Source organism: Astatotilapia calliptera, chromosome 23 (genome assembly GCF_964374335.1).
Source record: "Astatotilapia calliptera chromosome 23, fAstCal68.1, whole genome shotgun sequence".
In the NCBI taxonomy this organism is placed as follows: Eukaryota; Metazoa; Chordata; class Actinopteri; order Cichliformes; family Cichlidae; genus Astatotilapia; species Astatotilapia calliptera.
The window spans coordinates 18,746,194-18,769,473 of record NC_137443.1 but is presented as its reverse complement, the minus strand read 5'-3'; the positions used below and the strand labels follow the sequence as shown (position 1 = coordinate 18,769,473).

Genomic DNA, 23,280 nt, shown 5'->3' with positions numbered 1-23,280 from the left:
GAGAAAATTAGATTACAGCTCTGAGCTCTGTGCAGCTTGGGAGGCCACCGCCAAGCTCAGTCCTGGTCCAAACTGCTGGGATCAGGCTGGAAAATGCCACCGCCGATTGGCCCTCACATATATTAGCCACAGAATTGATTGGCTGAGAGTCTGGAGTTTGGGGTATATGACACACAGGAATGCGTATGAAGATTCCTACATACCAAGCATGGCACACATCGTTAATCAGTGGAACCAGCGACCAGCAGCAGGCTGGAGGAGGCAACGCTGAAGCACATCGCCCTCTTGAAAAACCATCAGCATCAATCTGCTGAAACGCATTGTGTAGAGCAGTCAGCAGCTCAGAAGTGCAAATAGAGCTAAAACACACTACCTTGGTGACCTCTTGGCTAAATTTGTGTCATGTCATGTTTAACTTCTGTGTCACTTTCACTTTTGAATAGATTACCATCTCTCATATACATCCAAAATAAACCTTAAGAAATACACCTACTGTAGAATACGGAGTAACTTTCCTAAGAATCTGTGTCTTTCTTTCAGTATCAGTGATCTAGGTGTAACACCCGTCCCACGTTCTATTGAGAGGGGCCCTGGGTTCCTGTTGTTACTTTCCTATTGATACTCCCTTTTTAATGCTTATGGTATTAAATATGTAATAAAACTACACTACATGGAAATAAATCACACACAAGCAGGTCAATTATAAAGTTAACTCCACTTTAGTGAATGCTGAATTAACAACACAAAGAAAATAAGTAAAATCAATAAAGTTTGTTAAACAATGATAAGGTATCTACCTCAACAGAAACAAAATAATCAAATAATATTGTGGGCCCACACGCACTCTCACCAAACACACACACACACCTCAAGTGCTACAGTCTTTCTGCTACCAAACCCCTCGTTGCAGGCCTGAGTCGTGGCTAGGGTGCGTTGGGACCTAAAACAATATGGTCGCTTCACTTGTTGCCAAGCAGTACAAATAAAAAGCACGTGCAAACAACAGTACTCACACCTCCAGGCAGTTCAAGGGGATAGCGGGGAAACTGGGTCACGGCTACCAGCAGGCAGCGGCAGCAGCACTCACAGTCGTCCTTTCCACGTGCTCCCACGTGAACACATAACTTCAGCACACCAGCAGAAGGGACCTCTCTGACACACCAGCAAGACGTCCGTCTCCTCCTACTGAATCACACAACTCCACTAAATGCCAGTTCACATGTGATAACATTCAATCTTAGCATTAGCTTAATAAATAAAAACAGAGCAGAACAAGAGCTTAGCGAATATGCTAGGCTATGCTAGCAGCTATGTTAGCAGTTGTGCTAGCGGCTGTGTTAGCGCTAATCCGTTTTACACAATAACATTGGGTACAAGTGTCAGACAAAATCCACATTTACCTCACAGAAGGGTACAACAGTTCTCGACTCCAGTTAACTATCCGTCAACCCGAAAATGCGTCTGTCGCCCTTCTAAGAACTCTGCGTTCACTCGACACTGTTCAGCTCTCGTCTCTCTCGCTTCCTGCAGAGTGCACACGGCTCCCCACTTACTCCCACCCCTCTACCTGAGACTACTTCAGGGTTCACTGGAGCTGTAGTACATATCAATACCATATCAAAAATAATGACATAAACCTCAAAATACAAATAAAAAGGTTGTGCATTTAACTGACACACATCACATACTTTGCAGGTATACATTCTTGAACACATTAAACATTTGCAATTAACTATCAATATTAATGAACAAATTGAAATAATGAGCTACTTATATAGCCAGGGCTACACCCTCCCCCTTCTGAATGTCTGAATGTCCCCATCAGACCTATTTGCATTAGGCCAGTTAAAATCTCACTAAAGAGTACTGGCTAGTGCATTAACATTTAGGAGTCAGGGTCGTAGCAAATCTGAATTACCATACCTCGGTAACTAATAGTCACAGGTCTGTCAGTGGGCCTTCCAAGTTCATCATAACTGAGGCGCAAAACAGGTCTCACTCTCCTTTTTGTTTGGAGGTCATAGGGTGAGTCAGCACCCCCAACTGAGATACTAGGTGTAGGAACATCTCTGTCCTCCAGCTCTTCAGCCCCCACCAAGTCTTGGTGTTGCTGTGAACTTTCCTCCGTCTGATCTACTACTACTGAGAGTTCTTCCCCCTGTTCCTCCACCTCGGACATTTCATGAACACTGGGATGATCACTTTCCATATGGTCAGGAAGGCTCACAACCTCCTCACGTCGAGGTTCAACACTGTCGCGAAAGGCTAAAGGAGGTTCATAGTAGACACACTGTTCTTCAGACTCTGAGGACCAATCATCTTCACTCAGATGCTCCAAATTTTGTGTCTGACTTTCATGTTCACACCTTACTTGCTGTGCCCTGGTCCTTGGTCTCTTTGGTCGCGCTGTCTTTTCTGATGGAGCAGACATCCTGACCATGTAACCAATGGGCAGCAGGTGATCCCTATGCACGGTCCTCACAATACCAGTTCCTCTCTCTGGTTTTACACGATACACAGGGAGATTGGGTAACTTGGCAATCACTATGTAAGGTAGTGAGTTCCATCTGTCTTGTAGTTTGTGCTTTCCTGTGAGGCCCAGATTCCGAACCAGCACCCGATCACCTTCCTCAAGTGTCTGATTCCGAACTCTCGCATCATACAGTCTCTTGTTTCGTTCATTGTTCCTGGAAGCTGCATCAGCGGCTAGCTGGTAAGCTTTTTGAAGTTCTTTTCTCATGTTAGCCACATACTGGTGGTGCTTTAAGTCATTTTCTTCATCTGACCCCACACCAAAACACAGGTCAATGGGTAGTCGCGCCTCTCTTCCAAACATGAGGAAGTAGGGCGAGTATCCTGTGGCATCATTTCTAGTGGTGTTGTAAGCATGTACTAGCTGGCTTATATGCTGGCTCCACTTAGGCTTTTTAGCTGGATCCAGGGTGCCCAACATTGCTAGCAAAGTACGGTTGAAACGCTCAGGCTGCGGGTCACCCTGAGGGTGGTAAGGTGACGTTCGGGACTTACGAATGCCCAGCAGGGTCAATAGCTCCTTAATGAGCTTGCTCTCAAAATCTCTACCCTGGTCTGAGTGAATGCGAGCCGGCAATCCATAATGCACAAAGAACTTTTCAAAAAGGACTTTGGCGACAGTCAGTGCTTTCTGATCTTTTGTGGGAAATGCTTGAGCATACCTGGTGTAATGATCAGTGACAACCAGCACATTAGCCATGCCTTTAGAGTCTGGCTCAATAGAAAGAAAGTCTATGCAGACCAGGTCTAGTGGGCCATTACTGGTAATGTGCTGTAAAGGAGCAGCTTTCTGTGGGATGGACTTCCTAGCTACACACCTTCCACAGTTCTGTATGTATGTTGCAACTTCAGATGCCACTCTGGGCCAGTAAAACCGGTCTTTAATGAGCTCTGTAGTTCGTTCTGTGCCCAGGTGACCAGCATCATCATGCACTGATTTTAGTACCATTGGCCGATACTTAGCAGGCAAGACGATCTGACTCACTTCTCGGCCAGAGGGTCTTGTGGTGACTCTGTACAGAAGGCCACGCTTAACCTTTAACTTGGATCTTTCTCGTATCAGCAACACAACATCTGGGTTTGCATGCGTGGAAGCTGAAACACTTTGGTATCTCTCAACCTGAGGTTTCACCACACCTATAACTGGATCAGAGTCTTGGGCTTCTGACAGTTCTTTCAGGCTTAGCTGTTCCAGCGGGCCCACTTCTATCTGAGTGAAGTTTGCATATAAAGCTGGAATGGCGTCTGGCGAAACACCCAGCTGGTCAACAAATCTGGTGGTGTGTTCTTGAAAACCATCTGTAGTGATCCGACGACACAAAGCTTTTACCCCAGAAGGTGGGATATCCACCCATCCATCTGTTGTGTCTTGCGGACTCCTGGACAGTGAGTCGGCATCCACATTTTCACGACCGGGCTTATATTGAATGCTAAAATCATAGGTGGAGAGTGCTGCTAGCCACCGATGACCTGTCGCGTTCAACCTGGCAGTGGTCAGGACGTAGGTGAGTGGGTTATTATCAGTTCTCACCGTGAACTTAGCCCCATAAAGGTAGTCATGGAACTTTTCCACTACTGCCCATTTCAGAGCCAAAAACTCCAGTTGGTGAACTGGGTAGTTCCGTTCTGCATGACTCAACTTGCGGCTGGCAAACGCTACCGGGCGGAGTCCTTCTGGGCACTCTTGGTTCAGGACTGCTCCTAGCCCATCCAAACTTGCATCAACATGTAGGATGTATGGTTTGGCTGGATCAGCAAATGCCAAGACTGGAGCATGTGTGAGCTTGTAAACAATGCTCTGAAAGGCGTCATCACAAGCTGGGGTCCACCGATCACCAAAAGGCTCGGCAACTCGAAAGTAGCTATTTTGCTTTCCTTTAGTGACACCCTTTTTGCTACCCTGTGCAGGAGGATATCCCTTGGTCAGTTCTGTCAAAGGGCGGACTATGGCGGAGTAGTTCTTGATGAACCGCCGGTAGTATCCACAAAATCCGAGAAAAGATCTTAGGGATTTCAGATCAGTGGGTTTCTTCCAGTGAGTCACCGCACTCACTTTCTCAGGATCAGTGGCAACTCCAGAGACAGAGACAATGTGTCCCAAGAACTTCACCTGGGGTTGGCAAAATTGGCATTTGTCAATGGAGACTTTGAGACCACATTCCTCCAGCCGGTCCAGGACTTTAAGTAACCGTTCCTCGTGCTCCTCCAGTGTCCTGCCAAACACAATAAGGTCATCCAGATACACAAGGACTTGAATCAGGTTCATGTCTCCAACAGCTCTCTCCATTAACCTTTGAAAGGTTGCGGGTGCGCCAGTGATGCCTTGAGGCATCCTCTCAAACTGGAAAAACCCAAGAGGACAGATAAAAGCTGTTTTCTCTTTATCAGCCTCAGACATCTCCACTTGGTAATATCCACTTCTCAGGTCCAGTACAGAAAACCACTTGCTTCCTGTCAGACAATCCAGTGCATCATCTATGCGTGGCATAGTGTACTGGTCTGGGATGGTTCTGGAGTTCAGTAGACGGTAATCAATACACATCCGCACCTTGCCATTCTTCTTCCTGACTATGACAATCGGGGAAGCATACGGACTGCGTGACTCTTTGATTATGCCGGCTGCCAGCAGTTCTTGTAGATGGCGTCGGACATCTTCAATGTCAGCAGGTGCGATTCTGCGAGATCTCTCCCTGAATGGTCGAGGGTCTCTCAGCCTTATGTGGTGAGTGACACCTTTGGCTAAGCCGACGTCCCACTCCTCCAGGGAAAAAACATCCGCTCTTTTTGATAACTTTGCTGCTAACCTGGCTTTCCACTCTTCAGGAATAGGAGAATCTCCAAAGTCAAACAGTTCAGGGTTAATAGACCTTTCTTGGGCGGAGGTCTTTGTTAACTCAGTGACAGTGTCCACCAAGTACACCTGAGCTAGCACTGTACCAGTGGGGACAATAGTCTCTCTTTGGGACTCGTTTCTTAGCAGAAGTGTGAAACTGTTAGTGTCCATCTCAGAAGATGGTAGTACTACAGGTGGAACCAACACTCCAGCTGGGAGGTTTGTAGATTCGCCCACCTCCACCATTAGAATACTTTTGTCTAATGGCTGCTGTTGTTCCACCTTGCAAACTGCATACTGTACTGCACAGGGAGGGATAGTGATTGGCCCGGGGCCTTGCCACTTCACATGACCCACCACGCCTGTTTGTTGGCTAATGAGTGATGAGGGCAGTTCTGAGGAGAGACTATTTATCCTCAGTGAGTGAATCTCATCTTTCCCTCCTACCTCTTCACAATCTCTCAGCAGAGAATGCAGTTTCTGGGAGTTAGTGCCAATGATGACAGGAACCGGGTCTGGGCTCTTTGGATCTGGACACACCAAGGCCAAGACAGTGACTGTCTCTACAGCTTCCTTTGAGTTGGGGGGAAAACCCACCTCAACTGCCACATACCCCTTGTATGGGTAGTTGGAATCACTCAGTCCCCATATGGCGAGATCTTTTAAAGGAAGAATGGGCACATTGGGGATGAAACGGGAATACCAGCTCTCAAATATAATGGTGACTCGAGAGCCGCTGTCAAGGAGAGCTTTACATGGTTGTCCTTCTATGGTCACATCGGTCATCATGGACGGGCCGACCAATCCTTCTGGGAGTCCACCCTGTGAGGATGTGTGCACGGAACTTTTCCGGATGGAACCGACCTGTGTGGGCTCAGAAGCGCCACCTGTAGCTCCTTTTCCCTCTTTGCTCCTACGAAGGGCTCCGAGTAGCCTCTGAATTACTTTGGCAGTGTTTTCAGGAGCCATGCAGTGGGTGGCAATATGGCCATTCTCCCCACACCGGTAACAGAAGTAACTTTCTGAATCTTTTGCAGCATATGGTCTGTTTACCTTGCTTCGTCTGGCTCTCCCATCTCTCTTTGTTGAGTCAGTTTGGGTTGAACCCTGTGACACTGCCATAACGGTCAGCTGGTGTTGTAACTGTTGAACTTGCTGCTTTAACTGTTGGACTTCATTCTCCGCGCCAGTCTCAGCAACTTTCTTGGTTTGTTTCAACATTAGCTCGGCATCTGAGCGCTTGCTTGTTAACTCTTTAAGCTCAGAGCGTAACTCTTTGATCTCGGCTTTGAGCTCTTGAACCTCTGTCGATTTGGCTTTTGTCTCTTCGCCAACTTTCACTTGTCTAACTGTGGTGTTTGACTCATGCCTCACTCTTGCATGGTCTTCTTCTTCTCGAATCTCACTGAGCAGCTTCAGGAAAGCGGGTGGCTCTTCCTTTCTTTCTCTGAGTCTTAGCTGCAGTAACATTATCTCTGACTCAGTTGCACCCCGTATAAGCTGGTCAATACGTGCACGGTCGACTCGATGGCTAGGGAGACCCCCTCTCTGCACTACCTTGGTCAGAGAGCGTTCCAATCTTCTCAGGAAGTCTGACAGCTTTTCTCCTCGCTGTTGACCCAGGCTCCTGAAGGCGAGGTACAAGTCTTCACCTGACTCCAGGGATCCAAATGCACTTTCTAGAGACTCTACATAGCTCTCCGGGCTAGCATCAGGGTTATCTCGTCGTACAGCTTGGATGATCTCCAACGCCGGTCCCTTTAGGCTCTCAACTACTCTCCTTCGCTTCTCTCTCTCAGAGCAGTCACACTCTTCAATCATCAGGCGAGCCTGCTCAACCCAGCTATCCAGGCTCTCTTCACCTGCTGGAGTGGGAGAGTGGCCAGAGAATATCCGCAGACGTCGAGATGCAGTATTCTCACCGGTAGGTCGCATAGTTTTCGCTAACAGGTCTCCGACTGCCCGAATGATGGATTCAGGGGAGTTTTCCTGTGGGGTTTCAGTAGACAGCAAGGCACTAACATCATCAATTGTTTTGCCTTCTTCTACCATTAGTTTCTTAAGCTTGGCTGAGAAGTCATCAACTGACCTCACAGATTCAGTGAGGAGGGAAATCTTCCAGACAGGACCTCCATTCAATGGCTGTACATGTGGTGGTATGCGGTCTGGCTGAGTAGCTTGACGGCATTCACACAGCACAAGGTTATTGCCTGTCTGGGTGTCTCTTAGTCTATCTCTCACTTTTACTCTTCCAAAAGCTTTCACTGACTGAGCTGTCTCTTCAATGTCTGATAAGTCAAAATCAGAAGGAACATCATGCAGTACAAAAGCCCGGTTTGGGTCTATACCTGCTTTACTGCACCAGCTACTAAGCTCAGGTGCAATTTGAGACTCTTTTCGAGTAGTCATCATATAAACCCTAATGCTGGTGTGCTAGGCTGTGAAAATCTGTAAACAAAATACTCCTTTAAAGAACAAACTAGAAAAGTTAAGCACGGGAGTATCCCAGCGGTGCCTCCATAATTGTGTAACACCCGTCCCACGTTCTATTGAGAGGGGCCCTGGGTTCCTGTTGTTACTTTCCTATTGATACTCCCTTTTTAATGCTTATGGTATTAAATATGTAATAAAACTACACTACATGGAAATAAATCACACACAAGCAGGTCAATTATAAAGTTAACTCCACTTTAGTGAATGCTGAATTAACAACACAAAGAAAATAAGTAAAATCAATAAAGTTTGTTAAACAATGATAAGGTATCTACCTCAACAGAAACAAAATAATCAAATAATATTGTGGGCCCACACGCACTCTCACCAAACACACACACACACCTCAAGTGCTACAGTCTTTCTGCTACCAAACCCCTCGTTGCAGGCCTGAGTCGTGGCTAGGGTGCGTTGGGACCTAAAACAATATGGTCGCTTCACTTGTTGCCAAGCAGTACAAATAAAAAGCACGTGCAAACAACAGTACTCACACCTCCAGGCAGTTCAAGGGGATAGCGGGGAAACTGGGTCACGGCTACCAGCAGGCAGCGGCAGCAGCACTCACAGTCGTCCTTTCCACGTGCTCCCACGTGAACACATAACTTCAGCACACCAGCAGAAGGGACCTCTCTGACACACCAGCAAGACGTCCGTCTCCTCCTACTGAATCACACAACTCCACTAAATGCCAGTTCACATGTGATAACATTCAATCTTAGCATTAGCTTAATAAATAAAAACAGAGCAGAACAAGAGCTTAGCGAATATGCTAGGCTATGCTAGCAGCTATGTTAGCAGTTGTGCTAGCGGCTGTGTTAGCGCTAATCCGTTTTACACAATAACATTGGGTACAAGTGTCAGACAAAATCCACATTTACCTCACAGAAGGGTACAACAGTTCTCGACTCCAGTTAACTATCCGTCAACCCGAAAATGCGTCTGTCGCCCTTCTAAGAACTCTGCGTTCACTCGACACTGTTCAGCTCTCGTCTCTCTCGCTTCCTGCAGAGTGCACACGGCTCCCCACTTACTCCCACCCCTCTACCTGAGACTACTTCAGGGTTCACTGGAGCTGTAGTACATATCAATACCATATCAAAAATAATGACATAAACCTCAAAATACAAATAAAAAGGTTGTGCATTTAACTGACACACATCACATACTTTGCAGGTATACATTCTTGAACACATTAAACATTTGCAATTAACTATCAATATTAATGAACAAATTGAAATAATGAGCTACTTATATAGCCAGGGCTACATAGGGATACTTAAGCTGTATATCCATGACACAGTACAGAGAGGAGATGCTAACAGCAAGATAATTGTTGCAAATTGATATCAATCTTACCTCTTTGGAAGCACTGTAGGAAGCTAACATTAAGCTCTAAATATATTTGGAATGAACAATGTCGTACTCTAGTTTAGCCATCTGTTAGCAAACGCCTTCTCTGGGGCGCATTAAAGCCTAAAAAGTCAGGCCGTCAGGCCCGTTGATCCCGGTTTTCCCTGGTGTAAATCCTACATGTTCAGTTTCCAAAAGCAGCCATGAACCTCCTAAAAAGATTTATGGCGCACGCTTGAAGACTGGAACTGAACGGTTAGCAATTTTACAAACAATAAATCAAGAATATTGTCTGGAGACTTTTAAATAAAAGAGCACTAATGAGCCCCTAGTTATTATTAAACTCCTTACTGGACTGGTGACCTGTGTTCCTCCAAAAGCTTGATAGGCTAGACTCCATTGCAGATAAAAGCAGGTTAATGAGATGCAGAACAAGAACAAAGGGTGCTAAATGTGCTGTTTGACAGTAAACAACATGTTCTCATATAAAATTGAAGAGCATCGTTTGTCATGCTGGATTTACATCCCAGTTTGTCTCAGACGTCTCTGAGCTTTAACAGAGCCACACATTAGTGGAAACTTGAGTAAAACCACCAGACAGATGAGAAGATCTGTTTCTGAGCTAAGATCTGAATGTTCAGTGTGTGTGTGTGTGTGTGTGTGTGTGTGTGGTTAAATTCTGCTTCGTCAAAATGGCCTCAGTACTCAATGTGATCCGACTCCACACACAAACAAGTTCACGTCCAGCACTGGAGGAAAACCCCGCGAACAGGGCTCATGAAGTCACCCAACCGCACATCTGCTTCCAGTCAGAGGAGGTCTGATCTGATCCCCCAGACTGTTTCTATGGAGGAGGTTTTAATCTGCTCCAGATTGCCCGAGCCGCCCTGCCTGCTCACCCCCACAAAAGGAAACAAACCACCCTGCAACAAAGGGGTCACATCAGGATGGATTATGAAGCAGAGATGTCACAGATCTGCAAAGGTGTGCTGGTGTGAATCTACAGGTACACGACGTAAAGAAGGGGATTTTAGGGATGAAATTTGGGACTAAATGTTCCCTTTTGTTTGTTGTTTACATTCAACATCAGCTCTGCTGATTTTATTGGACCATTTGGAGCTTCATATGGCTCGTATAAAGAGCAATGACGCACTTTACAGATCCGATGAAGTTACATAACCACCATAAAGACCTGTTGTATTTTCCTTTGTAATGTACACTCTGTGCACTCTCAGTCTGTGGGGCTCAGTGTTATAGGTCAGAAACATAACCAGAATTTCTTTCTTTTCACGTACATGAGGTTGTATGTGTTGATTTGAACTAAACTGAATATAAAGAGGACAACTTTTTGTCACTGTTCTGGGTCATTTTGACCCAGCATTTTCTGTTTCTTATATTTTGGTGTTTTTCTAGATTATGATTTAGGTTCTGATTCTTGAGATGTGCTGTTTTGCTTATTTTTATTCTAGGTTTCAGTTTGGTTCTGGTCATGAGTTTAGTTTGATGTTAATTCTTCTTTAAGTCTCTGTCATCTCTGGGTTCCATGTGTTATATTCTTTCAGTCTGCCTCTCAGTGTCAAGTCTGCGTCTTTGTGATTTGTTCCGTATTCCTGTTTTATTTTGATAGTCCCAGTCTGATGTCAGAGTGTGCAGTTTTACTTCTCGCCTGTCTCGTTAGTCTATTTCTCCCAGCTGTGTCTCCCTCCTGTTTCCCATTCCCTGATTACTCCCCAGTATATATAAGCCCTGTGTTTTCTTTTGCTTTCTGTTGTGTTGTTAATGTCTGCTCATCTTCAATTTGTGCCTGTGTGTTTTGGTTCTTAGTATTCATTGTTCATGTTTTGTTTTCTACCAGCAATAAAGTTGAGGTTTTTTAAGTTGCATTTAGTCTCCGTGTCCTGCATTTGGATCCTCATCTCCGCCTGCCCGCACACAGAGCCCTGGCACTGTTAGTCAAATTTTAGTCAAATTTAGCAAATAACACTTTATTTTTTAGTGAATAGACCATCTTTTGATTTCTGTTAAAGGAAACACAAAACATCAAGCTGGATGATTTTGATGTTTGGCGCCTTGCTTATCTGTAGTTGGTCCCTTTTTGCCTTTTTGTGTTTGTACTGTGATTCTGGTGTGTCTGCAGTTATTTTGTGCACCTTCTTTGTGGTAGCTTCATGCCTCTTTGTGGTCAGGTCATGCCTACTTGAGGTCTTCCGGTACCTCTTTAATTGCATCATGTTCCTTTGTGATTGCCTGGTGACTTTCTGTGGTTTTTGCATGCCTCTTCTTTTAAGTTGCAGTTACTTTGTATCTCTGCGCTTTTTTTCTGAGTTCTCTCAGGTCCCAGTGTCCTTACTAAGGATTGCCATTCCGACCTATTTGTAAGGAAACAGCAGATATGACCTTCAAGCATCTAATAAGGCAGATTGAAATTTCCAACCCATATTCTTTTCATTTTGAGCTGTTTATAAGTATTAGAGTTCATTCCAGGTAGATGCTTCTCAGCTTCCCTTTGACATTTGATGCTTTTAAATAGTTTTGAGCTACTCAACAGATGTTGATGGACCTCTATAATGCTTAAAGACTAGCAGATGATTGGAGGAGAAATTAAATTCTTTGTATCTGTTTTTCACTGAATAATAAGAAATAAAAACATCATTTTTGAGTACTTTAGACATCTCAAGATTGAAGCTGCTGATGACAAAACCAAACTCAGATGAAATGTGCTCTAAACCTAGAAATACTTTGGGGTGAAATCGTCCACAGATTTGTCTTTTGGCTGATGAGCCCGCAGTGAGAAATGTCGGCTTGGGCTGCTGTGAAATTTCAGCCTCAGACCTCCTTCAGCTTTCACAGTTTGGTGGTAAAAATGTCGGCACGTGGCCTCTGTGTGCAGTCACGTGGGGAAGTGGGTTGGAGGCATGTGTGGTGAGAAAACAAAATAACTTCAAACATTTCTCACCTCGAAGGAGACATCTGTGTAATGTCAGAGCTGCTGCTGCCTTCACGGAACACGGCAAACTCTGGAGAAATCAGTTACCAAGAGATTCAAACAGGAAGCAAAAAGCTTTTTAAATCATCTGTTTCTCCTCGTTACTATAAATATCTAACACTAATTTCATAATATTCACATATTTCTGTATTTTAAAAATGTTTTAGTGTTAACCAGACAGCTACCTCACCATTATCCCAATGCTAAATTCAACCCAAATCAGACATAGGCAGAAGGTAAAGGCGATCCACACTGAAGAGGCAAATGAAATGTGTGTCATAAAATACTCGGCAGCTGCTTAAGGTATTTTCATTTCATGCCAAGATTTATTCATTACAAAACATATAAACTGCTCGTATAATGTAATGCCTTATTATAAATTAACATCAGCAGTGAATATGCGTGGAGCAAAACACTCTTTGGCCGCTAATATAAAGGCAAAGATATATTTCCTCAACCTGATTTAATCTACTAGAGGGCAGATTATTAGGGTTGCATCATTTCTGAAAAGAGAAAATTTTAATTTTTTGGACAACAGAAACAGAAACTCACCTGTGTCTTCATGGGTTTTCTTCAGGTACTCTGGCTTCCTCCTACAGTCCAAAGGCATGCGGTTAATTTGTGGTTCTAAATTTTCCATAGATGTGAATGTGAGTTTGAATGGTTATTTGTATTTCTGTGTTGTAAGCCACTTCTTTACAGCGACTTTGCTGACTACACAGAAGAGAAAATGAAAGCAGACTAATTGTGGACCATTTCTCAGTTGGCTGAATCTTCTTCCATTGTTGTACTGATTCAAACTATTGCTGCCTGTCACTCTGCAGCGGTTGAACTGTATCTCTCAGACCAGTACCATTCAATTCTGCAGAACATGAAAGACAGCTCATAAAAATTAGCTGCTAATATGGAAAGTATGTATCTATAATGGTGATCGCATAATAAATTAAAAGAAATAACAGGTAAACATACCTGCACTGTGTCTTGGCATTATGTTAGCTTGGTAAGAAATGATCTTGTTATATAATTTGATTTTGATGAGGCCCTGTCAAAGAGAAACTCTCGATATTTCATAAAGCGCCTTTGAATTTTCCTCCAGAGCACGAGTGTTAGTCAGAATTCTACATGGATTATTTATTCACAGCACCATTCATACAAACTGTCCTGTCATAAGAAACATAAGAAATTGGGTTTCTTATGTATTTTGATGGTGGATTGGCTGCAGCTGGTTTGGTGTTTCCAACTCTGAGGATCCACAACAAACAGAAAGTGAGAGCCAAACAGTGAGTCAGTGGGAACCCCTCTGAGTCTTGAGACTTTCCCACACCAATGAGTCATGATAGGACTCAGCTGGTCCAGAACTAGGGAATCTCCTTCACCAAACATCGCCAAAGGACCAGCACACAAGACACACCCAAATGTGTTTCCAGCTTATTTGTCTTTGTCATCAGCTGTCGATGGATGCTGCCAGGCTGTTTCCATGGTCATCCTGTTGGATGACGCATGTGGGTGAATCTTACTTGGGTTGCAACATAGGAGTTTTACCTAATCAGAGATGAATAACAGCTTAAGTAATGAAACTTTTTAGTCAGATGACACCACTGGGACCAATGATCATTTATCTGATTCAGATCCATTTGTTTAAGTTTTATTCTTTTCAAAGTTGGGCAAAGAGAATGAGGTAAAGAGGTCTTGTTGTTTCTCTTAACTTGTTGGACAGCTTTTGGTGCACAACCCTTCAGAGACCTGAGGATGACTCAGATTCTACAATAAGGGAGAAAGGATGATAAAACACTATTGTTTCTGCTGTCCTGGTTAAACAGGAAACATTTGTACTCATGTGGTTCCAAATGGAACATTAGTCCATCTTTTTTACATCACATTGTGATGAATATCCACTCAATAGAAAAGTGATGTCCTTCAAAGACCCTTCATTGTCACTTGTGTATGGTGTAATGCTGACTGACTTGCAGCAGCATGTTAGGGTTCTTGTTGTTCTCTCAAGCCTGTTTGGATACTGCAGCTCAGCACTGATTAAGAAATGCAAACAGAAGTCATTATAAAGCAGGTAAATAGAAGGAAATACATACGGTCATTAAACCAAAAGCTAGAACAGCATGTCCTCTGTAAAAAGCCACCTTTATATGACTCTGTAGGCTGTTTTGTTATGGTCAGAAATTCATTAACCAATCACGTTCATCCAGGATTGTGGGACCAAAAAAATTATGCGGAGACGAAAAACAGCAACATGTTTGCTAGATTTTGGCAACATTAAAAGAGACAAATAATAACCAGTAACTTTAATAAGACATTTTGATTTAGATATTGGCTCCCAAAAACTTTGTTATTGCTGGTTAGGTCACCAGATTGATGGGTTTCTATATTTCTACCTATCTACCTAACAGGCAGTAGGTCATTCTGTCCAACGCATTGAGATCTGGGCTACATTCTTGTTTTTGTGGTATCAAGCAGGATTATATTAGTAGCAAATGCTGCTTTTAATGCAGCATATCCACAGCCTAACATGTTCTCTTTTTTTTCTGGACATATGCATGACAAAAATCACCATAGTCAAAGCAACCACACTGCAAACAACCAGTTACCCATCAACAATGAGAATGACCAGCCAGATACTTGACATATGATCTTCTAAAACTGACTAACACTCCCTTCTTGTTGTAGCCCTGCTCTTCAACAATGCCCTCTCTAAAAAAAACAAAAGCAAACAAAGATAAACAAGTGTTTTGCATAATCTTGCAATCTATAGTCACATTTTGAGTGTCACCCCTAGTGGTTGTCTGAGAAATTGTGTGGTGAATGGACTTGTTTTTCTATATTGTTTTCTGCTTGAGCACTCAGTGCTTGGGATTGTATATGCTGTGCTTTATGGAACATGCTACATTCATTCATTGATACAAGAACCTTTACCTATTCTTTTTCTACTTAGTGCTTTCTATCTAATATTCACACTCCAGTGGATGCATCAGAGAGCAACTTGCCTACAATTAGTAGATAATTAGTAGATAAGCTACTTTGGTTGCCTGGAGCTCAGGAGGTAATGTAAAATGTACCCTTTTGTCATGACCTCTGTGATGCATAACTCTGATAACTGTAAAGCTTTCGCTACTCGTTTAGCTTTTCTTAACCGAGTCATTTCTACCTTATTTCAGCCCTTCTTCAAGAACAAAATGAGAAGTTGGTGAGGGTGATCTTTGCTTATGCAGCTTGCTAGGGCTACCCTTGGAAAAGCCCAGAACCAATTGTAATGGTAATCAAACAAAATCTTTACTGATATATACTGAGGAGTCATTAAGGGGAGGTCATCAAATTTCATTTTTGTACAGCAAAGAGTTAAAAACTGAGCTGTCTGAGATATTTAATCTTGTGAAGAGGCCAGTTTTTTAAATGGGTGAAGATATTTTCCTTAACTCAACCAAAACAGTGAATGAAATTAAAATTAAAATGCTCCAGATTACAACTGGACTTGTAGACTCATGAGTCTTTTCACATGGTAAGAAAGAAATTATGATTGTTTAGTTGGAAAACTTTGTTTCGGTTCTTCAGATGGTACTAATTCTTTTATCAAATGTCTGTTGACAACTTTGCAAAGACACCTTTCTTATTTTGTTAAATCTCTTTGGCTTGTTTTAAGTTTCCTCTACTTCTTCATGAATCTGGGAACTGTTAAGTGGTTTTTAATGCGTTTTGTGGAAAGCTAAGGAAATGTGAATTTTGCAGAAGTTGAATTATGAGGAATCAATTGGTGACTTTTCAAGAAGAAATAATAGGAACCCTTACTCTTTTTGCCTTCATTATGACACCACAGAGCCTTTTTAATTTAATTTGAAGGACTCTTTAATTCCTCCCAAAATGATTTATCAGAGGTGACTCTGGATCAGCTGCAGCCACTCTGATGGATGAACAGCTGCTGCTTCTTCCTGGAAACCTGTTGTTTCCCCACATGTTGGATGTTTTATAATCTTCAGCCCTGGAAACAGTTTTCATAACTGCATCTGAATTTATGGAGTATTATTCATCTACTATTCACAGTACTATTCCACCATTTTTGTGCTCATCTCCACACATTTCTTCAATCGTTGTAAATATTAAAGCTGTATCTTAACATAAGGTTTGCATCAGGATTCAGCCTCCTGAACTTTCAGCACTGAGTTGCAGCTTTCCTCAGACTGAGGGTCCACACTGTAAGTTTAGGCAGGAGAACACTAATGACTGATAATAAAACATGGACATGTGGTTGTTAAAGCCATTAAAGACCCTCATCAGCCTTTTCAAACAGAAAGGCTCTTGTTTCAGAAACACAGATTGGACATGGACTTTGCATATGTTTTAGTTCTTAATCTTCCATTTTTATTTAGCTGAATAGAAATGTTGGAATTGCTGATGCTGATTTAGACATAAAACTTCACACAAATTAAAATAATGCAGAACACACTGAAACAAACAGTAAGAGATGACGCAACCAAAGCAAAGATCAAGCATATACAAAAAAAATGGGGGAAATTAACAGTAATAAGGAATGTGAAATGGTTCCCTACTGCTGTCTGTTTGAGAGCAAACTGTGTGGAAGTTGGGTGCCCTCTAGTGGATCAGTGACGGCAGACACATACACAGGTTTAAATATCCAATGAATGTGTTACAGTATCAGCTACTGATAGCAAACATCAAGCTGTTAAACTGATGCAGATGTACACAGATGAACAATCTTTAAAAATAAAGCAAAAATAATGATTCAATTGCATTTTCTGCGTTAAGCTTTGAACACTGAAAAATTAGGTTAGTGGTTTCACTTTGTTTCCACAAGTGAAAGTAAAAGTCAGTAAAAGTAATTTAATTTAATTGTTTTTGTTTTAAAAGACGAAAGATTATGGGAATCTTCCACGTCACTTTATAAATCATGAAATCATAAAACATTGATAATTGCAATAAAAAAACAAAATTAAATCACTATTTTTTAGTAACAACTGTCTATCCTTCACATCACCTTTGAGGAATTTTGGCCGACTGGACTTTGACCCTCTGGACTTTGAACCATTGCAACAGCTTGATTTACTGTTGTAGATTTTCTGCTGGACTTAGGATCTCTGTCCTGTTGCATGAAAAAAAATCCTCCTCAGGTCCTACAGGGTTTTGCTGGTGGTCACTTCGATGTCACTCAGATCCTTGTAGGTCTTTGATTGGTTCATATTGCACTTTATTTAATAAAACCAGCTTTTTCTTATAATACATTTTATCAACTTCAGATTGCCTAATGTTACATTAGCACTAAAGAAGAAGAACAGTTGGACATCCCAGTGCAACAAAAATGGTTGCCTCCATGTGCAGTAAATCCGTGTGCAGTTGCATTGCCTTTGAAATTGCTGCTTTGAAGATGGGGACCAGATTTGCAGCAACTCACAGTCAGTTGCTAACTTCAAAGAAACTCTGATGTGTCAGGACCGTTCATCAACCTATTGCTATTTAGGGGATCAAGTTGGCACTATATATAATATATTTCTAAAAAAAATTTCCTGTGGAAGAAACAAGTTTAAAGAAACTTTCAACAATTACCTCTCGTTTGTTTTGTTTTTTTGTTTTTTTTGTAATTTATGTGTTTATCTGAAGTCTGAGAAGCTCATGAAACCTCAGTTCTAAAATATGGTGGAAGGAGTCATACCTGTGTGGTCGTACAGATGCAGAACAAAATGCTGAAGAACTGGTATGCTTTTCCTGAATTAAGGAGAGTGAAATATCCCAGAGTCCAGGACAGACCGAGTAACACCGCCAGAGACAAACTGATGAGGAACCTACTCCTTAAAGACGACTTCTTGTTGCTGCTGTAAAAACAGAAAAAGTTAAAACCCAAATTGAAGCATGGCAGAAATGATTCATCTGTGGAAGTTTTTACATCATGCCTATTAAGATGCAGTTAATGCATTAATATACATTTTCTGAAAACAAAAATGGAACATTATAGTGGTATTGTTTACAAACATTTAAAAACATTTCTTTTCCTTAAAATTGTGTATTCATGTATTTCTTCAATGTTACTATTTTGAAAAAATATTGAAAATATCAACTTAATATGAAAGTAAAAAAACTTTGTGTCATGTTTTTTTAAACAATTTAAAAAAACCAAGTATTTGCAAATTTTGTATTTCATGAGTCTATACTCAAAAGCCCACTAATATTCTGACTTTTTCTTTCTTCATGGAATCATTTGTAATTAGCTTGAAGTCAGCAGTGAGAGGACGACAGCAGCGTTAGATGTTACCTGGTCAGTCTGGTATCAACTTTGCACGTGGCCATGGAGGTGAGAACCAACAGGACGATATTGTAAATCAGGATCAGACCGATAGGAAGAAGGAAAGCCCAAAACATTGGCTTCCCAAAGTTGAACTGTTGCTTCTTATCCAACGCTGCCAGCCAACAACTGCAATGAGAGGATAAAAGAAGCATTAAGAAAAATACTTTTTGTCTATGTTGATCAAAACTTTACAAATACTTTATAACTGAAGATGTAAAATTTTAGTACTCTGGTATGCTAACGCCACATCACACCTCAACAATAAACTGTTCTATAAATTAAACTGTGATGTGGCAAATTTCATAGAAATGTCAAAAACATTTGGACAAGGCAATGACTGAACTGGTAATCAAAGCACATATTAAATAGATAAATAATAAATAGAATTGATCACAGCAATGATTACCCACAATTCCTCTTGTCTGTATCCCAGAGGATTGTCCACCCTGTAGCTCACCGCCAGTGTGATGACCATGAAACAGGCTGGCACTCCTAACAGAACACAATAAATCAAAACAGCAGTTGAAATAGATTTAAATTCAACATTTTAAGTGGGCCAGATATTAAAGTCAACATTTTTACTCATGTTTTGTTTTTTGTTTTTTTTTATAAATGTATTACTTTTTCATTATTTTTATGTAAATATTGAAAAAAGAACTAACTTTTATTTGGGGTGTTTTGATTGGATTTGATTTATTTATTTATTTATTTTATTTTATTTTATTTTATTTATTTATTTTTTTGCATGTCTTCTTTGGTATTTTAGCAATCAGAATTATTTTCTAAAGGCTAAGAAAGATGCCCACGGATTTATTGTACCAAGTGGATCATTCTAGCTTTGCCGTATTGGTCCACTTGATTTACCTTTGTTATTGGTTTATTATTATTATTATTTCATTTTACTTTAAGTTATTACAGATGGGACAGACATGACTGGGGGATAGGAAAGGGAGAAAGAAAGAAAGGGAGGGAAAGAAAAACAGAGGGGAAGAGGGACAGTGAGAGAAGACATTAAAAAAATCTGCTGGATCACCTGTTGAAAGAAAAAAATAAACAAACAAGCAAAAACAGAGCAACACAATAGGGAGACTACAGCAATAACCTAGATAAGTGTAACTAACAGTAAATACTAAATATTGAATGTTATTGAGCAGCACCAAGTGCATGACAGCACACGCTGTGCTTTGAGGTAGCAGCCAAGAAAGAAATAGTTTGTTTCTGTGAGCACCCGTGTCAACACCTGTGTGCATGAGCGCGCTTGTATTCAAAAGGTTTCTCCATGTAACAATCTGTAGGGAGTGCATCACCACGTGTTATGGCAACAGCACCGCTTACAACCGCAAAGCTCTCCAGAGAGTGGTGCGGTGTGCGGAAGGGATAATTGGAGGTGAGCTTCCCTCCCTCCAGGACATCTACAGGAAGCGGTGCCTGAGGAAAGTGGGGAGGATCATCAAAGACTCCAGTCACCCCAGCCATAAGCTGCTCAAACTACTTCCATCAGGCAGGAGGTAATGCAGTATCCGGTCCTGAACCAGCAGACTGACAGACAGCTTTTTCCATCAGGCCATCAGAGTGTTGAACACTTCATAGACACCTCACCTTCACTTACTGGAACTCCAACATTATGCACATCATACTGTAGACAAATGCCACTTATTTTGCACATTTCCAACAACCGACCTCTGTTTATGTTTACTTCTATTTAATGATATATATATATGTATACACACACATACGCGCACACACACACACACACACACACACACACACACACACACACACACACACACACACACACACACACAAACACACACAGGTATATATACATATATAGCATACATATTCATATTCTGCTTGTTCTTATGTTATTGTATTGCATTTTGCACACCTCTGTTGCTTGTGAAGCTTGCACACAAGAATTTCACTCACATTTGTTGTACCAGTGTACCTGCAAATGTGATGTGACAATAAAAGTGATTTGATTTGATTTGTACACACACTCCCCAAACACACTCTACCCCAGGTCCAGGTACCATTGCCATCAAAAGGGCAATCCACCCCTAGACCCATAAGACTTTACCTTTTTCCCTGGGGTGAAGACAGGCAGACCACCATCTGTCCTGCAGCAGAGTGTTTGCTTTTAAAATCAGTTTTGTTTTGGTTAGCTTCAAGAGTAGGTTTACTATGTTTTGGTTTAGGATTTATCACTGGAAAATGTTTCATCTCACTTCAGTTTTTATTTTGAATTATTAAACATAGATGTTATTTGTCAGTGCCAAATTTAAGACTCTTAGATAAGTCAAATAAGGATTCGGGTACAGGAAGATGGTGATAGACTGTCTGAAGCAGTTAGAACAAGACAATGCTATTGAATGGACCTCATAACACAGGCTATACCCAGGGGAATCTACACCAAGTCTGTATGGTTTACCGAAGATACATAAACAGGAGGCACCTTTAAGACCAATTGTATGATCAACTTGGTCACCTATAACATCTCTAAGTTTTTGGCCTCGATCCTCAACCCGCTGGTAGGCAACTCTGAACACCACATCCAGAACACCTTGGATTTTGTTGAGAAGGTGAGAGATGTCATTATGGAGGCATGTTACATCTCTCTTCACTTGCATCCCAGTCACTGAAGCGTTGGCAATAGTTCGTAAGAGATTACAGGATGATCCCAACCTCAGCAACAGGACCGCTCTCAGCATCGACCAAGTGTGTTTGATTTTGAAACTGTGTCTTCATTCCACCTACTTCACATACAAGGGTCAATTCTACGGGCAGAAACATGGGTGTGCCATGGGTTCCCCAGTGGAAAAGAGGGCTTTGTTATTCTACGCTGGAACACCACCAAGCCATTGGTTCAGATATGTGGATGACACCTGGGTGAAAAACAAATCTCAGGATGTACCACATTTCACAGATCACATTAACTTAGTGGACCGACACATCAAATTCACCAGGGAGGATATGAAAAGTGGCAGGCTAGCCTTCTTAGACTGTGAGATTTCCATCAGTAATGAGGGACATCTAAAAGCTGATGTGTACCGTAAACCTATGTATACGGATCAGTATTTAAGATTTGACTCCCATCATCCACTGGAGCATAAACTGGGTGTCATCAGGATGCTACAACACAGCGCGAACACCATCCCCACTGACACAGCGGCCAGGGAAGCAGAAGAACACCACATCAAGAAGGCCCTGAGTAAATGTGGTTATCCCAGCTGGACTTTTGTCAAAGCTGGGAAGGCGCCTAAAGAAAGCTCCAGCCGAACCAGGAGAGAAGGACAACCGCTGCCTAAGCGAAAAAGCCTGTAGTGATCCTGTATGTGTCAGGAGTATCGGAACAGTTGAGACGCATTTTTTCCAAACACCATGTCTCTGTTGCTTTTAAACCAAAACACGCTGCACCAAAAATTGGTCCACACCAAGAATCCACACCGAGGTCCCCCGACACAGAAAGAGTAACACTGTGTACGCTGTTAAGTGCCAGGAGGATTGCCAGGATTTATACATCAGGAAAACCAAACAACCTCTGGCAAAGCGGATGGCACAACACAAAAGAGTTACCTCATCAGGCCAGGGCCCTGTTTCAGGAAGCCGGTTTGGAAAACTCAGAGTGAAAAACGACACTCACGGTTGAGTAACCCCGAACTGTCCAACTCGGAATATTCCGTTCCAGAAAGGCTGATAACAATTAGTTCAATCAAGGCGGAGTTGCTTTAACCCCAAGTGAAGCGCGCGGACGAGGATACATAAGCCCTGATAAGCGGAGCACAGATTAAGCGAGTCACCATGGAGACGGAGGGAAAGAAGGCGCGGTCAATGTATTTTACAGCGCTTGAGGCCGAAATGCTGATGGCAGCATATGCCGATAACATGCAAATTCCGCGGAAAAAAGTAACACAGCGACAGCTGCAAAAGAAAGTGAGCATGCATGGCAAAACATAGCCGACAGAGTCAATGCGTGAGTGTTAATTTAAACATTGATCTAGGGATTTCCACCCATTTAAAACGTTATTTTATCATATGTTATTTTATTTGTTATTTTATACATTTTATTTTGTGATGTGATGTGAGCGCAGGTGCAACCCAACAGGCCCCAAACGTTCCTGGCAGCAAGTAAAAATGAAATATAAAAATATAGTCCAAACAGGTAAGGTGTAATTGTATTATGAGCCATAGTGCTTGGTCTGTTTGTCCGATGTAAATCAATTGCAGTTAGAGGCTACATTAATTTTCTGTCTGTAAGCACTTATTGAAATTATCTGAGCACATTACAAGTACATATTTGCTTACTCTGTATGCTCAAATGTGACCCGTTATAGCCAACAGAAAAAAAGCGGAGGCCCGAAAAACAGGTGGGGGTCCTCCTCCACCACCACTCACAGAGGCTGAGCAGTTGGCCCTCAGCCAAAACAGTGGGCGCCCTGTGACCGAAGGCATCTCTGCGGGGACATCCTCTGAGTCAATAACCCCGCAAGACACAAGTGCCTACATAAGAGGTAAATTCAAAATAATACATGATGTGCATACATCCTTTCTTCACAGTCACCTTCGCAGTGCTACTCATTCATTTGATAAACTCTTCACCATAATGGATTATTTTGTAGTGAAGTTATTTTCCTACTGATTTTGCCTTGCCTCAGTCTTGGTTGTCTTTGAGAGCATAATGACAATGAAGTGTAAGGTGATTGGTATGTTTGTTAATTGCCATTTGGTCCCTTGTAAGTTATAAGTGACCTGTATAAACCTCATATTCTATCAGTTGATGGTGAT

At 42.0% G+C, this 23,280-nt stretch overlaps 1 protein-coding gene across 3 annotated transcripts; it reads right to left on the bottom strand.

The window, feature by feature from the left end:
* Positions 1-700: 700 nt before the first annotated feature.
* Positions 701-8,894, bottom strand: LOC113029757 (uncharacterized). Of its 3 annotated transcripts, XR_003271255.2 has the most exons (3): positions 8,737-8,893; positions 8,350-8,521; positions 1,009-1,185 (listed from the first exon to the last, which is right to left on the bottom strand). XR_003271255.2 is itself a non-coding variant. In XM_080297324.1 (2 exons), exon 1 carries the CDS (start codon positions 7,775-7,777, stop codon positions 1,886-1,888), a length of 5,892 nt encoding a protein of 1,963 aa, XP_080153450.1. In that variant the 5' UTR covers positions 7,778-7,900; the 3' UTR covers positions 701-1,185; positions 1,401-1,885. The 3 variants fall into 3 exon arrangements, 1 of the variants encoding a protein (XP_080153450.1); XM_080297324.1 differs by lacking the exons at positions 8,350-8,521; positions 8,737-8,893 and adding an exon at positions 1,401-7,900 and having other exon boundaries at positions 701-1,185; XR_013905227.1 differs by lacking the exon at positions 1,009-1,185 and having other exon boundaries at positions 8,037-8,518; positions 8,737-8,894.
* Positions 8,895-23,280: the final 14,386 nt, after the last annotated feature.